A 17,745-nucleotide genomic window follows, 5' to 3' on the forward strand; every position below is an offset into this window, starting at 1 on the left:
CAGAGAGAAATTTCAAACAGTAGAGAAATTTCAAACATTAGAGAGAAATTTCAAACAGTAGACAGAAATTTCAAAAGTAGAGAGAAATTTCAAACAGTAGAAAAATTTCAAACAGTAGAGAGAATTTTTTAAACAGTAGAGAGAAATTTCAAACAATAGAGAGAAATTTTAAACGGTGCGGAAAAGTGTCGTTTTCGTCCAAGGGAGAAATCAGTCAAATTAAATCTCAGTGAATAATAAATCCATCTACAGTAATTTGACATCAGCAGTCGCAAAGGAGGACAGGAACAATACGTCGGAGCCATGGCGGACAATTAAGTCGAAAGTTGAGCCCGCGATACTGTTGAGTCTACGGTTGTTATCTGACTCAGCATAATGTCTCCGTCATTGTTGTAATGAGAATTGTTAGAAAAGTTTCATATTTACCTCACTGACTCAAAGTCGTTCAAATTGCGTGTCTTGTTATTCTTGAAGTGAACCTGTTTAACCAAATGTTTCTGCAGAGAAATATTCAGAATAATACCTGGTAATACATATAGACCGTATATTTCAGTAATATGAGTAAATCGATGAACAATGTATTAAGAGTACGAAATTTCGGTTGATCTATCAACCAACTTGACAGGTCACATTTATTTGACTTAAGGTGAAGCTGCATATTGCCAACATAGTTTTTTTTGAAAGCAACATTTTTTATCAAAGATGACAAGGAAACACCCTCATACTATATATTTTCAAAAAGCAAAGACTCTAAAGTTTAGTATGGTAACAGTAGTTTAATCGAAGGATGAAGTGGGTGTATATGGGTTAAAAAAACCTCAATTTTGGTATTAATGATCAAAATCAATTTAAGTCGGAAACCTGACTCTATTTTCTGAAATGTAATATCTCACTTGAAAAAAGAGTATATATATATAGAAAAAAACGACAATTTTGTTTTGCATTATCTATCCTAATTCTAAAATGACATAAGCTGAAAGATTGACACTCAAACAGTGACTAAAATCATGATTAGCAAAATTAAACTTCCCCTTATTCAAAATGTAAGGACTTAAATAGTCGCTTTCTTATATAGCATTTAAGGAACATGACATGAAAATTTCAGAAAATTCGACCTAGCCAGAGTGAAGCTAAATTCATTTGAAATCCTGAAATTGTGAGAAGAAAGAAGTCAGAAAATCGGGTGATTTGCATACATTTGCATAAATCGACACTTCTTTATCAGGCAACTTATGACTGCTTGACAAACTAAAAGGTGAACCCAACCAATATTTTAATCTTTGGTTAACAAATTCATTAAAATTGAACGAGTATTTGCTAAAAAGTGTGATTTTTGAGTGAAATATGCTGCATCGGGTGCAGCGCCCCCTTAATATGTTTTCCATAGTGAAGAACGAAAAACACCCTAACAATAAGCCCCTTTACAGTTACTAGTTCCGAGGACCAGCGTTCTATACCCACGATGCTTTGCAAAAATGAGGCTTCGAGGGTACCACTTTGCGCGTATCGCCTAGGCCAAAGTAATTAAATTCTTTGTTTTGCGTCCACTCTAAATGGGAAAAGGTACGCGTCTAAGCGGCTGAAAAACAATGTACTTTGATTGCAGCAAAAAAAATTGTAACAAAATTTTAGTTCAGAAAAGCTAAGCGGTCATGTCCTAAAATTTTCTATTCAAATACATTGTGTGTTTGTGAGAAAATTCTGTGAGCTACGCAGTAATATGTTATTATGTTGATGTATTTATAGCTGTCCGATGCAATAGTTTGCCAATTGTGTATCAGTTTTACGGCAATCTGGAAAATGTTTGTGGGATTCGCGTTTGTTTACATATGTGTTCAGTGCGGATGTCGCAAGCATTCTTGATTTTACCTCGGCAAAATTAGATTTGTGAGGTTGCAACGAAAACCTTACACGAGACACCTTCAGGACATGTCTCCTTCAACTAACGTCGGACTGATGGTATTCTCTTCTCCGGTCCAATGATTGCCGCTGTGTCTTATCAAGTTTTCCGTGTTTATTTGCATAAGCGGGGGTTTCCATTTGTCTCCCAGCCAAAAATTTTGATCAATAGATTTCTTCTGTAGATAATAAAATCACCATTACTTTTTGTACGTAATCTTTGCATGTTCAGTGCAGTCTCTACATTCAATTTGACGGCAGTAATTGTACACTTTTGCGTGAAATCCCTTGTCAAAAGTAACAACCGATTATTGTGATCAACATTCGTATGTAAATAAAATAGAACGACAAAAATTCCCTCAAGATTTCCATAAAACAGTAAATAATTGGCAACCTGTTATATTCAAGAGCTTTCAAATAGATTGACATATACAAAATGAATAATCAGCTTACTTTTTTCGACAGAATAAGGCGGATAACAAGCAAAAATTGATTCTTGTTTTAGGAGACCTATGTTAAAGAATATGCGATACGCGCCAAGTGGTACCCTCGAAGCCGCTAGTTTCGAAAGGCATCATGGGTATAGAACGCTGATCCGCGGAACTGTGAAGGGGCTTATTTAGATGGTTACTCACAAAGTATGTATCAGACGGCCAGAGACCCTGGGAGATAGTATGCTCAAACCATTCTTCTCTGAAAAGTGATGAAAAATTGCAAAATGCTTGGGTTAAGCAAAGACAAGATTAAAAATCATTGCACAGTGAATATTTTATCGACTAAACCTTCTCTGTAGCACTCTTAATTACTTATGGCACAAGGGAAAAAACTGAAAGTACACAGAAAACAAATTGCCGCAGCGGTACGAGACGGTACAACAACTTAAAGGCAGCTGGTCTGGAAAAGGGAATAGCTTTGCCGTTGTTCAGTTAAATTTAGCATGAACGTCATATCCAAATATATTCAACTTGTATATTACATAAAATTCATAGGTTACTTACGCACAGGCCTGGTTGCAACCGCAGTCAAGTTTGCCTCTGCTCTGCAGATAATACATATATTGCTTGCAAACATCTGCAACAATAATAAACCAGTTGAATGTTAGACATTTACAAGCCGTGCTGGATGTCTGTCTGTCTGTAGCTATTCAGCTGTCTATTTCTCTGTATTTCTGTTTGTCTCTGTCTGTCGTACACCTCCCTTCTTTGTGTGCCTTACCTTGTTCTCGGTTGAGCAGCATGCACCGCGTTGCATTTTCCAGCATAGTGTCCACACAGCCACAGTTGTCAATCATCATCACTTGGACACATGTTTCTTCACAGATCTAGAGTGTATCATCGAGAAAAAAAACCACAGATAAAATAGTTTAATAAAACACTGCACTATGAAAAAAACTGTCTTACCAATCAGTTAACCTTGATGTCACGATAACCTTACAAAGATCTTTGTAAATCACTTTTAACTTCCGTATACAATAGCACAACTCGAAAGGCAAAAGGCCTTTAAAAATGTATTCAGGGAACCAAACAAAAATAATTTTATCTTGTTTAGAGTTTCAAGAAAAGAGTCATGATAATCTTACCATTTGTGAATATTTGTCTCCGTAGACCGAATGGAACTTCTCTTCAGTCCTGCAGTCACCGTATGGGTCTGGTTTTCGCTTTATTCTTTTCTGAAATTGTTAAAAGATGCATAGTCACGTACATACATAGGTACGTATAGCCTACATGCATAATGTATGTGTGTATGTTTGTGTTTGTATGGCGTACACACTGACAGGCACACCAAGTAGAAGAACGGAGTGGGTCTGACGTGCGTAACGCTTATAAAGAATCGCACTATCTTGAGAAAGAAAAACAAGAAACACCGCTTACCTCTCGAATTCCCACTGATGAAATTGTACCGGGTGAAACTGTAAAACCCTCACTTGTAGGGATGGCGGGTAAGCCAGGTGGTTTTATTACAACACGCGCCCCAGAGTACCGTCCAAACAAGCTAATGTATTCATCTTGTTCTGTGTACAATATTAATTTCAGACCTGCAGAATTGAAAAAAGAACACTCTACACAATCTTGAGATAATATGCAAGATGCTTAACTTGCAAATTATGAGTAAACGTATCGGTAAAACGACTAAAATATGAGAGAGAGGGAGGAAGAGAGGGAGAGACAGAGACAGGGACAGAGAGACAGAGAGAGCAAAATCACTTTTCTAAGAAGCTAAAATGTTTTAAAAACCAAACACAGTCTATTCCATTCAATTATCGAAAGTTTATAACATATGAAAAATTGCCAAAACGTACAGAAGATATCACGCATGGCTTTCCATAACGATAATGTTATGGGAGACGCCTTGTTGCATCCCTTTAGTCACAGCAATAATCAACATACGAAATCCGTTCATCCTATCACGATATCGATCCTTCAGTCCGCAATGATTAACATTTCAATTAGTGTGTGCCAAAGGGAACATCTTGATTTAAAGAGGTAATAACTGTAATTTTTATTATTATTTCGTTTCATTTGTCCGATAACAAATCTTTGAAACGTAGAAAGTACCAGGCTAATTGACAGGATAAATTGTCTAAAATAAGAAGTATTATTATACACCTGCGTCTGTAACCTATGGAGTTTTGTCGTACAGTAAATTTCGGTATTAGAGGACGCGGAGTCCAATAACTTTGACGCAGAGTACAATAACTTTTGGTGTTATTGGACGCTATTTGACCTTTGACCTCAAAACATCTTACATCAGCGCGGGAAAAAGGAGAGATTATTTTAAGTTTTTAGCAAAAAATATACTTCTTAACACTCAGAACTTCACAACGTTAGTAGTGGTGAATCAGATCGGTGAAATTATGCTGCCGACCAACAATTTCTATCACGCACGCTGCGCTGCGCGGGTTTGAAATTTCGTTCTGTGCGCTCAGTGGACGCGCTGAACGCGTTCTCAGTTTGCTCGCGATCGCTGAATGCAGTGCGGGACGGGCATCCGAAAAACGTTTTAATTTTCACTTTTTCGCGGTAAAAATTGAACCAAAAAGATGTATCATAACAAGGTTATAAATCCTGGTATTTCGGGAATAACCTTATATTATAGGGATTTCGACATGATCTGGGAATACGAACAAAAACTGCAGATCACAAACAGAACGAAAATTATATCTAGTACCGTCCGTTACTTAGTTTATTTCCAATGCTTGGGCCTCAGCTCATCGCAAAAAAGCATACATCAGAACAGAGAGATAGGAAAATACAATGCAAAAAAGCGTACTTGTTAATTTTTCAACAGTTAATACTTTTCAGAAGAAACTCTTCTCGAACTTTAAATGATCTGTGCACATAAAGAGATAATTTGTATTGAACAAACTGGTTTTTTGACGTTAACAGAGCAATGACTTTGTCATGTGTCGGATACAATCGGAATCTTTCTGGAATCAATTCTAGTCTATGCTTGTCATATACAGGACAAAACCATACAAAGTGGCATTCGTCCTCAACAACCTTACGACATTTACTTTAGCAGAAAACACAAAATCTTTGTTCCACTGGAACAACTAGTTTAGAGTGACGACCTGATTCAATGGCTAGATTATGACTGGATGTGCGAAGTCTGGCTAAACAAGATTTGAATTTCATTACACTAATAGAGGATAAATACATTCCAGGCTCTAGTAGAGATTTAAATTTTACATAAGTACACAGTCTTCGTGATTGTTGCATACTAGCAGACAACTCTTGCTTGTAGCAGTCCTGAAGTCTTAACTGAAATAAACGTTAAAAAGCCTTTTTATCACCGACCTGTTGTTCAACCCACGCAATTCCAAAGCCATATTTATAAAGAAGATTTTTAACCTTTGTTACCCAATTACTCCTTCCTGCTTCATCCAATTTGGTTAACATAGTGTAACAAGCTTTGGGATAAAGGGTAGAGTCCATTTCTAAAAGTTTTAACCAATAAGATATGCAACGTTCCATATATGTACATGACAGGGGAAATCGACCACATTCTCCAAGGAGTACCTCAAAATATACACTTGTCTTTACCCCATCAAAAAGCGACAAAATCCAATTGAACTCTTTCTATCTCTAAAGAATAATCACACCCCCAGATTTCAGCCCCATAACAAAGTACGGGTAAAACTGACGTATCAAACAACTTAAATGCTTCCCTTAAGGGGAGACCTCCTAATTTCTTTATGAAAATTTTTATTTGGTGCAAAGCTCTCTTTCCTTTCATGCCTAATTGATGTTTTGCTGGTGACTAAGACAGTCTAGATGAAATTAAAATCCCGAGATAATAAAAATGTTTGTCTGTATTGATTTTTGCACCATTGTAGAACCAACGTTCATAATGTTTAAGGATACCACCGTTTCTAAAGACAATGACTTTGGTTTTATCTAAATTAGCAGACATGCGCCATTGCTTGCAAAACAACTCAAGTTGATTTAACTTTCTTTGTAAAGATGTCGGTAAATCAGTAACATCGGCAACGTCATCTGCGTACATCAAAATTCCTAAATTTGGGAAATCGTTGTTAATAAAAACACCATTGTTCTGATTTATATCCATATATGAAGCTAACTCGTTCACAAAACACAATTGGAACTATTTTGTGATTATAAGATGAACAGTAAAAGTCACAGAATGTGCTCTCTAAGAGAGGGTTTACTCAAAGCATTTAGTAATTATCAATTTTTCTAGTGAAAACATCAAAACTGTAATTATTGAATTAAATGTTAAAGTAGTATTTAAAAAATTGTAGTATTTAAAGCCATCTGCTTTTCAAAAATTGTAAATTTATCCTTTTTGACAATTTTTTAAGGATAATTCATCTCATTGATACACATTCTTGAAAATGTCAAGATTAAAGGTCAAAACTTGATGATTGCCGTGTTGTTTAGAGGACCTGGATGCATTTTAAGGTTTCGGGATCATATCTGATTGGTTCTTTACTATTTCAAAGTGCCTCTCTAGGCCAGTCCTTAAAAATGTTTAGGGGTCATATCTAAGTGGTCCCTTAAAAAGATTAAGGGACACATCAGGGTGGTCCCCAAAAGTTTCAAGGACTCATCTGGGTGGTCCCTGAAAGTTTCAAGGTCACATTAGGATAGTCCTTGAAAAATTCAGGGGCACCTCAGGTTGGTCCCTGAAAGTTTCAAGGACTCATCCGGGTGGTCCCTAGAAGTTTCAAGGTCACATCAGAGTGGTCTCTAAAAGATCCAGAGACACATCAGGGTGGTCCTTGAATGTTTCAAAAACTCGTCTTGCAATGGCGGTTTTTGAAAGATTCAAGGTAACATTAGGATAGTCCTTGAAAGATTCGGGGACACCTCAGGTTGGTCTCTGAAAGTTTCAAGGACTCATAGTCTTAGTCGTGTTCACGCTACAATCACAGTTGCTGACATCATTGTCGAGATCGGGAACAGCACTGTCAGTGTCACTCCACAAAGGACCGTGGTAACAGACATCAAATTCGTCGGAGATATCCAGTATTCCGTTGCTTTCCATGTAGTCCTGTCATTAAATAATTGGGGTAATGGACGTCCAACATTCAGAATTGGCAACCTTTCCCGCTCGGAATTAGTGCAGTAGTCAAAATCCATTCGAACATCACGCTGTTTACACACTCGACTTGAAACAATGCAGAGCCTCACAACAATGTGACCCGTGACCTTTACTATGTAAATTGGCAAGGACCATATTAGTTTGTGTACGATTCAGTGTGTCGCTTAATGAGAAAAGTATCATTGACTATATCTCCAAATTAATCATGAAGACTGTAACATACTACCATAATAGTATTTTAAATGGTGTGGAAACTTTACAGCATAAAAGAGCAACATGTACCTTACCCGGGACCTTACACAATCGCACAATCCTAGATGCCCCTGTAGGTTAAAATGGAATGTGCCATTATGAACTGATTGTTTGCGAATAATTAATTGTTTACTGTTCAGACCAGCGGCGCGTCGGCCAGTAACAGCATACTTCAACCAGCGAGTAAATTACCATTAATCGTCAAGGCTTGCTCGTCTAAGTCGACTGAAGGTTCAGCCACTGCCCAGTTTATCACATTTATGCCGGGAAGAACATGCCTTGTAGATCTCGTCGCGTGATAAATATGCAAAGACGTGTTTTGGAGCCGGCCGACCAGTCACACATGGGAGCGATGAGGACGCTGTGTTAAGCCATTACATAATCTTAGCTTCGACCGTCATGAATATTGACGCTGTATGTGCAGGAAGTTGGACCAAATATTTTCAGTGATTCGTCTGCCTGTCAGCTTTACCAAGTAATGCTTGTGAATGCACAAGCTGACGAGCGAAGGTCACATCAGGATAGTCCTTGAAAGGTTCAGGGTCTCATCTGGGTGGTCCCTGAAAGTTTCGAGGTCACACCAGGATAGTCCTTGAACGATTCAGGGTCACATCTGGGTGGTCCCTGAAAGTTTCAAGAACTCATCTGGGTGGTCCCTGAAAGTTTCAAGGACTCATCCGGGTGGTCCCTGAAAGTTTCGAGGTCACACCAGGATAGTCCTTGAAAGATTCAGGGTCACATCTGGGTGGTCCCTGAAAGTTTCAAGGACTCATCTGGGTGGTCCCTGAAAGTTTTAAGGACTTATCTGGGTGGTCCCTGAAAGTTTCAATGTCACATCAGGATAGTCCTTGAAAGATTCAGGGTCACATCTGGGTGGTCCCTAAAAGTTTCAAGGACTCATCTGGGTGGTCCCTGAAAGTTTCAAGGTCATGTCAGTGTGGTCTCTAAAAGATTTAGGGTCTCCTCGGAGTGGTCCCTGAAAGCTGCAAAGACATCTCTGCACAGTCCCTAAAGATTCCAGACAAAAACTGTTGGTTTTTGCCGTTAAAATTTTAAGGTTCAACAGACAGATGATATTGATTACATTTCTTTGAATCTACCAAAAAGAGTTCATTTTTAATAGAAGGGCTGAAATAGTTCAGTGATTTTTAAAAATTTCCAGCATTAATTAGCACAAGCACAAGAAAAGGGTAGTTTTATCAAATTTACCAGGTCTCATTTCCTTGTATATGAAATAAATAAATGTACAAGTCATTTTCTTAACATCTACCAAATCATTTCAAAGAGAGATCACCAAAAAAACATACACTACAGCAGAACTGATTTGGGTAGAGGTAGAAGGCCATTTTACCATCGAAAATTTAAAATTTTATCATGCATCGTTCGGTGAGAAAAGCAAATGCCTACAAATCAGCCTTGGAAAGGAAATTTGTATTTTCACTTAAACCTAAACAAAATTGACAAATCAGTTACATTTAATGGGTTCTCCTTTCCTGAGAGTGCGAAAAGCTAGACAAAAATGTAAAATTTGTTATAGGTGTATTTGATGATTGTGCAATTATCAATAATTTATAAAATTTGCCCTCGTCTTCACACAAAAACACTGTTAGATTCGTGATTTTTAAATAGATTACTACAAAATGCTCAAGATCTTATAATCACAAAATAGTTCCAATTGTGTTACAAATAAACCAAATAAAAAGGGACTCAGCATACATCCTTGCCTAGTACTTACAGTACAATCAAAATATTCTGTTAAACCTCCATTACATAAGACACATGACTTTAAGTTATTGTACATTGAGCGAAGGACAGTTAAAACTCTACCGTGAAGACCATACGAGATTAATCTATGCCATAAATAACTGTGGTTTACTGAATCAAATGCTTTCGAAAAGTCTATGAATACGCAATACATTCGACCTTTCTTTTGAGATAAATACTTCTGAATCATTGATTGAAGAGAAAACATATTGTCAATGGTACAATATTTTTTTCGAAAACCAGCCTGGACTTCAACAATAATTCCAGATTCGTCTGCCCATTTTACAAACCTGTCGTTTATAATTTTTGTAAATATTTTACTCATCGCAGAGAGCAAAGAAATCCCTCTGAAATTATTTACATCAGATAAGAAGCCTTTCTTATGTAGGGAGAATATTATTCCTTTACACCAGCTCTTAGGAAAATTTCCTTTGCTCAAAATATAAAGATTAAATAAGTCACACAAATATTTACACATTATCTCAGTACCATGTTGAAACATTTCATTGACAAGTCCATCTAAACCGGGTGACTTATTCCTCTTTAAATGTTTAACACAGTTCACAACTTCTTGAGGAGTAATATTCTTATTTACAGAGATGGGAAGATCATTTTGACAACTGTCACAATATAAATCTTAATTTTCCAATTCACTTGAGATCTTATTATCGAAATCAGCGTCAACAGGATTACAACGAGTGTTGAACAAATCTTTAAAATAATGATACCATTCGGCAGATGCAATTTTATTTTGACTCGTAACTATCCTTTTCGTCTTAATCCCCTTTATCAAACTCCAAAATTTGGAAGGATCGTTCACACTTTCTAGTAAGTGTATACATTGCTTCGACTTGTGAGCTTTAATTTTTGCGGCACACACTTTCTTGAAAAGATTGCGAGAATCTATATAACTTTTTAAATCATCTGCACTGTTTAAAGCACGGAATCTATTAAGATATTCAAATTTCTTTTACCTAATATTAACACATTCATTATCCCACCAGAGTCTTGTTGATTCTGTACAGTCATTATTAATAAACTTTGTGGGAATTTTCATATTTTTACCAGCTCTTTGCAAAATATTATTCAAAAATTTGTATAGCATTATCTACACTACATTGTTGAATTGAATGTTGGAAGTCAGCAAACCCCTTCCGTGAAACATCATCCTGTCACAAAGATTACCAGTCGCGCTGGTTGTAAAATTTTCATTTTTGCCTTAAATGACAAAAATCTGACAATAATCGGGCGTTGGTCTCCGACCTCGGGTCTAAAGTTTAGTCGGTGCGCTCTTTCTATCCGTATTTCCTGTTCGAGCTCTTCATCCGGTATTTGTAACTTTGATTTTAAAATTTCACGTATAGCTTTTTCAGTCTTCCCAGGTTTCATTTTGTTGTTCTTTAATCCCTCTGAAAACCAAATTGTTCCGACATGTCTGTGAACGAAGATTGACAACTTCCTTTTCTAGTTCATCAATTCTTTCTGACAGTCTTTTATTTTCCCTTATCAGATCGTCTTGTGTTTTCTGTATGTTTTCAACGGTTTTTGTTACGTGTTTCATTTCTTTCTTCAAATCTTTCATATCCACCTGTATTGCTTTCAAAATCGGTAGAACTAAGTCCATGCTCTCGTCTTCTTGTTCCTCGGTATTAATAAGGTCTCCACCAGCTGAAAGCTTCATTTGTCGTGTTTTTGGAAGACCCGGGTTCACGTGCCCACCAAGTTGTAGGAGGCAGGGGACAAAAGGCAGGACAGCAGCATCCACATTCTTGTCGCTGAATTTTACCTGCCTTAATGCGTTCAATGTGCTGGTTACGTAATTGGTATGCCATCCACGTAGCAAGTTCAATTCCTTGCAGTTTTCTTCTACATTGCGGTAATTTTCATTCGAAATCTTACAGCTTAGTTGTATCAAATTATGAAATTGATCAACTGCGTGCAGTAGGGTAAACGTTCCAGCAAGTACGAAACCAATTACTGACATAGTGCAAAACAGCCGGTACATCAGGTCATTGAATGGTGACCATACAGTGAACGGTGTGTATCCTTCGAGTGACACATCTCTCCAACTTCTTGGGTGCAAAAAAACTGCCGATTTGTAACCTCCACGCCGTTATACTCACAGTCATGATGTTATCCTTCTATATACGACTTCGTTAGAACTGAAATTACCAGATATCAAGGTCGTTTCGATTTGTTACCTCCACGCCGTTATACTCACAGTCATGATGTTATCCTTCTATATACGACTTCGTTAGAACTGAAATTACCAGATATCATGGTCGTTTTGACGAAAAAATTCAGTTGAGAGACGGAGCGAAGAGAAAGCATTGCTAACGCTTCAGCAGCACGTGACCAGCCTCAGAACGAAAATTATGGTAACACACAAGTCATCAACGAAATCTACAAATAAGAAGGTTTTACGCTGTACACTGTTCCATCATATGCAACACATATCACACCTCATCTGGGCAATAATGACGACTTCGTTTGTCAGAAAGCGCCATTATTATACTTGGCTAATCCATTAAGTTTCACTTCAGAAAATTGTACTCCTCACGAAGATTCCAAAATGTTTTTCTGGTTATGATCGTAGTAGCCGGGACAAAGCTTTAATATCTGCAATTTTGATATTGTTTTCATTGTCTCCTTTGCGGTGTTTCTGCACTCAATACTTACATTATGATACAAGAAGCGTCTGTGTGTTTATCATATGTATATTTGCTTATGCCAAGCTTAAGCAACCAGCCATGAACTGAAAATGCCTCCGTGTTTCAGTATATATTGCAGTTGTCTGAAAATTGAAACTTTTGCCACATGTTTTAATCTTCATTGAAAGTGTTATGATCAACATCGACATCACGAGCAATATCCTCCGTAGATTTAATCCGGAAATCATAAACTATACAAATATGTAATTAGCTGAAATGAAATACTGACTTTCTTTGACTGCTCTCATTGTATCACCACTTTACATAGCAAGCGTAATCGCCTTCCGTCAAGTTTTTCAAGTTTTATATGCCAAACTGTGAAAGCTCATTAAAAATGCAAATTATAAATTAGCTGACGCGAAAATGCATTTATCATCTTTATCACCGAGTTTGATGAATTCATTAAATATGCGAATTACCATCAGCCGACATAACAACTTTCAAAAGCTTTGCCCTAGTTGTGCCTAATTTTGAATGTTCATTAAAAATGCAGCTTATCAATTAGCTGACATGAAAATGTAAGAGTGTCTTTCGCTAATAGTATTTTCAATTTTCTTCAACTTTAGACAAATCAATCCAGATATATATTCCTAATAATGAAAGTTCGCCAAATGTGCAAAAAATGATAGCTCTTTATATTCTTCACGGCTGATATACCTTTTGTGATCAACATTTGTACCAAACATCATAAATTTTTTTAAGCCGTCCTCGATCACCAAATTGGCTCGAGCGACAGTTCTCAGTCTGTCTGCTGAAACGTCAACTGGGGATGCATTAAAAAAACTTGGGGTTATATTGTTCTTAAGTAAGCTAGAGTAAAGTAGAAGGTTTTCTGAAAAATAAGTACAGTAAAAAGATGTAGCTTTTTGCGCTTTGATTGTTCACGTGACTTTGCAAGGCATGGTGGTGAAAAAGTAAAGAAGGATCTTACCATAGTCGGATCCTGACTTTGTCGTATAGATAACTGTATCATTGCCTTGCAGGTGATTGAACACAAAGCAGTTCCCGTACTCATCATCTTGATAAGTGATAAAATCACTTTAAAGGCAAACAAGTTAAATCAAGTAAGGATGGATGGAATTAATAGTGCTGTACCATTTAATGAAACATGGTAGAAGTTGAGGGCGTCAACATTAATTCGGACTGTCGAATTCACTGCAAACGACATTCCTTTTAAGGCGTCGTTGCACAGCACTACAACACTTTTTAATAGCAATATTTCTAATCAAAGGTTACATTAAAAACCACTGATTTTTCCCCAAATTTGAGAGTTTTAACTTTATCATGAAGAGTATTATGAAGCTATAATTTTGAGAAATAGTTTACACGAAGGATGGTGGCGAAACATGTTTGAGGTATAAAGCCTCAAGGATAAAAATTAATTCACGTAAAACTTCTACTATTTTATGGAAGTTGATACCTCCTTTAAAGTGTAGTGTATTTCAAGAATGAAATATGAACATTTGACACAATGAGGCCCAACGAGAACGGAGTTATATTCTCTAAAATGTTGAAAACGGAAGTCAAAAAAGGAAGCCACAAAATCATGTGATTTGCACACAGATCTCTCCGAACCAACTTACAACTGCCTCCAAAACGCAAACGCTGCCAATATTTTCATCTTGGCTTGACAAATTGCTGAAAATGTTTTGATTTTTGATCGATGCAATGTGACATTGATGTCACTTCTTATTCTGGTTTATGTTTCTACAACCACCATTGGACCAACCGCGCTGCATAGCTGATAAATTTCACAGCGTGATTGGCTCGCGCAACGGATTATGAAGAAATGGGTTGCCTGAATGTACATGTAATGACATTCTGATAAAAGTGTGATGTCAAGTTCTCTTTCATATTGAATTTATCAAACATGTAACAAAACTTCACTGCTTACTCGAAATATGTTTTATTGCGTTTGAGGTAAACACAACGCTTGATTCAACTCTCATAAATCTGTAGCTTTGAGATTTTTACAAATTCGTTGGTATTAAAACTGTAACGTGCAGTTAATACAGACATGTTTGAGATATTGGTTTTAACGTAATATGCAATATGTGAGGTGTTGATCAACTATTCCTGATCAGCGAAATGTATTCATAGGTATTTTGTGCCAGCAAATCCACCACGATCAATCCACCACGAACCACTTGTCATATAATCTTCATATATATTACAAATTATGCATTTACCTTGCGCTGCAGCTGCCTTCATCAAAGGTACAATCAAGAATGAAATCCTCTTTTTGATGACCCAGTGTCTTGACTTCGTCTCTAGTAAGCTTGAGAACGTTTTCCAGGTCACTGTAATCAGCGGTCTTGCTGTAGGCTATGAAACCATACCAGTCAGGGGGATCTTCCCGGCTAACTCTGCCAAACATGTGGTCGTCATAGTACTCTTCCAAAAAGTCTTCGAAAAGAGAGTACTCCTCCTTCAGGCCGGGGGAGAATTTTAATATTTCCTCGAAAGTTGGGATGTGAGAGGCATTTCGACCTGCCGAAAAACGATTTAATGAGTACATGTACTATACACAAAGAACAAAACTCAAGAGTCAGCATAATGAGAAAAAAAATGCTCATTTTACGACTAATATTCCACGACATACAAATTTATTTCTAAAACGACAAATGCACCTTCTGGCCTCTAAACGTCAAGACACTCCATTCGAGAAAAGGAAATGTTACCTTTCTGGCAATTGGTTTCGTCACTAGCATCTTCGCAATCAACGACTTTGTTGCAATATTGACTCCAGTCAATCCCAACCCCACTCTTTGCGCACCGGAAATAAGCACCTGTTAGATAGATATACATTATATATATATATATATATATATATATATATATATATATATATATATATATATATATATATATATATATATATATATATTTGGCGTGAATAGCACTGTTTATAATGTAGCAGGAAGGTATGCATATGCAAATGAGCGATGTTTTGAATGTGTACTTGCGGTATTTGTATCTTTGTTTGAAAGTTGAATCTGTGAGTCCGAAGTGTTTCTGATCATCGTTTCTGAAGACAGTGGCTCTGTGTATATTCCCGCTAAAACCCTCACTTCTTACGATTGATAAGCGCATGAAACAGCCTGTTTGTTATGTTTATGTAATAATTTTTAATGTAATAATATTTCATGTTTATGTACAATGGTACTATAAAACTTAAAACAATGGCACGACAAAGAGAACAACTTAGGCAAAGAGAAATCGCCATCAATACAGACAACCGAGAGCGGAAGGGGTAAATTAAAATAAGTTGAAGAAACTTTCATAGAACAATAAGAAAGGTACAAGTTAAACTAGATAAATTATCACGTAGGCTCGTTTAAATCACTAGAATAACTCGCCCAACTTAGAATACTAGAGTACTGTTTTCCATCTCAGTGTCTGCATTTTTGTGTGTTTGTTTTGTGTGTGTCGCTGTGTCTGTGCGCATCATGATTTCCTTTAAATCAACGTGAAGGAGTAGTGAAAGATAAAAATTGTATCGTAAGACATGAAAATTGAATAACCTGTTGTTGAGTTGACCATAGTGTCGTCTCCACATTCAGCTTCGTCTGATCCATCAGGACAATCTTTGAATGTGTCACATTTTTTTACTATATTGATTATTTTGGTATCGTCCGCACAAGTGAAGATTAAACCTACAAGAGATCGCAAGAACAAAGGCCTCTAAACGATTTTGCAATGTCATGGAAGTCATCATGGTAAGCTTTGTGTGCTGATAAAATCACAAACAGCAGGTGACACAAGCCCGTAGTTTACATTGTCGTTAAAATGGCTTTTTAAGAGGTACACAGTGTAATTCACTTATCCTATCTCAAAAGCACGGTAAAAACAGAAGAGCTTCTCATAAACTTACAAAAAACGTTCATTTTCTCATCCAGTGAACACTCTTTTACTACATTACTTCTGACTCATATACATTGTTGTTAACAGATCATGTTCAACTCAAAGCGTACTGAACTTTAAACACAGCATGTAAGTGAGGTATAAAAGTTTCTTGGCACTAAACCGACTGCTGCAGAATTTAACGATATCGCTAAAGAAAGCGTGAAAGTGAACAATATTTCTGAGGCAATGTGTAGGACAGATGTGGACAGGAACCACAAAACACTTAATGTAATTAGTTTATAAAGCACTGACATTTTAGTTAAACACGTCACATTTTCACTTTAAATCAGTACAATAGACTATCATGCAATTGATTAATTGAGTGGTTGGTTCGTTAGTTGATTGATTGATTGATTGATTGACTACCCAAGCCAAAGTACGAATCACTTCAAAGGAATTCTACACCTTTGGGACCTATTTCCGTTTTATCGTGATTAAGTAAGTTTGTAAACATTACCACAAAATATCATTGTATTGTTTTTCTGTGATCGATAGATCAACCTGTTGGATTTTATGGTTGTAACTTTCTCTTACTTTCTTACCTTCACAGGTGTTTTCATCTTCATCTGATCCGTCTGAACAGTCAGTGGTGCCATCACACTTGTATGATAGGGGGATGGCGTGGCCATTTCCACAAACAAACAAGTCTGGACAAATAACGCGTGAAGATAAATGTGAAACGGAAACAAAAGAAAGGCAGAGAAACCAGACGAGAAAATGTTGAACTCTTGCCGTCTCAGGGTATGTCAAACCCACAGAAAGACGTTTCATTGAGAAATCAGATGTCAGATAGTGATTCAAATCATTCCTTAGCTTTTCTGCAGGTACCAGTGACACGATTGGAAGTAATTTGGGATAATTGGGTCTTCATATTTTTCAAATTTCTCAAAAGTGTAAGGTTCCCGCTGAATGTTGTAATATTACGAATTACTCACAAAAAAGTGTGTAACTGGAAAAGAAAAGCAGATGAGCTTACTTTTGCAGATTAAACAGGCATTACTTTACAATCCAGTTATCCCAAAATTAGTTCAAATCGTGTTCATTATTCACACCATATATACGGAACAAATTTAACAGGGAAAGTATGAACTTTGTCTCTGAATAACCTGGTGACGAATATGCACACTTTGGTGTTGAAGCCGAAAGGGAAGTGGTAGGTTGACTACACGAAGATGGACACTTACTGGTGTTGTTGACGGCAGCGGTAGAATTATCACTACAAATGAACGGATGTTCGTCTTCTCCGTCGTTGCAATCGGGTGTTCCATCGCATATGCGGGCATTTTTAATGCAGACGTTACCATAAGCACCACAATCGAACTCCCCCATGGGACAAGCTGATGTAAAAGAGACACCCAATGCATGTTTAATGTACAGAATCAGTTGCGTCGAACCGTAAAATGTTATTCTCGTGACTGAATTGTAATGTCCCTGCTGCAGAGAACTTTATTTTGGCGAGGGAGAACTAATTGATCCACGATAGGACGTCTTGACAGAGTACAAGAAATAATAATGTAAAAACAAAAAAACAAACAAACAAACAAACAAACAACAGCCACGATTTGGCAATGCTTGAAATTAAAGGTCCACCAGACAGCTCGTTTGAGGTTGAAGTAGTTCTGCAAAGTTTAAAATCGATCATAGTAAA

At 36.9% G+C, this 17,745-nt stretch overlaps 1 protein-coding gene across 1 annotated transcript; it reads right to left on the bottom strand.

The window, feature by feature from the left end:
* Nucleotides 1-422: 422 nt before the first annotated feature.
* On the bottom strand, nt 423-17,428 carry LOC139148587 (amiloride-sensitive sodium channel subunit beta-like). Its single transcript, XM_070720072.1, has 12 exons — nt 17,282-17,428; nt 16,640-16,744; nt 15,716-15,847; nt 14,873-14,980; nt 14,381-14,681; nt 13,123-13,229; nt 3,771-3,934; nt 3,479-3,568; nt 3,115-3,220; nt 2,898-2,970; nt 2,535-2,592; nt 423-497 (listed from the first exon to the last, which is right to left on the bottom strand). Exons 1-12 carry the CDS (start codon nt 17,424-17,426, stop codon nt 423-425), a joined length of 1,464 nt encoding a protein of 487 aa, XP_070576173.1. The 5' UTR covers nt 17,427-17,428.
* Between the last annotated feature and the right edge of the window lie 317 nt (nt 17,429-17,745).

Source organism: Ptychodera flava, chromosome 13 (assembly GCF_041260155.1).
Source record: "Ptychodera flava strain L36383 chromosome 13, AS_Pfla_20210202, whole genome shotgun sequence".
NCBI lineage: Eukaryota > Metazoa > Hemichordata > Enteropneusta > Ptychoderidae > Ptychodera > Ptychodera flava.

Bases quoted from the DNA above. Each gene is read 5' to 3' on its own strand.
- LOC139148587 (XM_070720072.1), bottom strand. From the start codon at position 17,426: ATGGGGGAGTTCGATTGTGGTGCTTATGGTAACGTCTGCATTAAAAAT. The intron at 14,981-15,715 runs GTTATTCAATTT...TCTATCTAACAG, and splicing joins TATGGTCAACTCAACAACAG to GTGCTTATTTCCGGTGCGCA. The intron at 2,593-2,897 runs GTAAGTAACCTA...ATCACTTTTCAG, and splicing joins GGTTGCAACCAGGCCTGTGC to AGAAGAATGGTTTGAGCATA.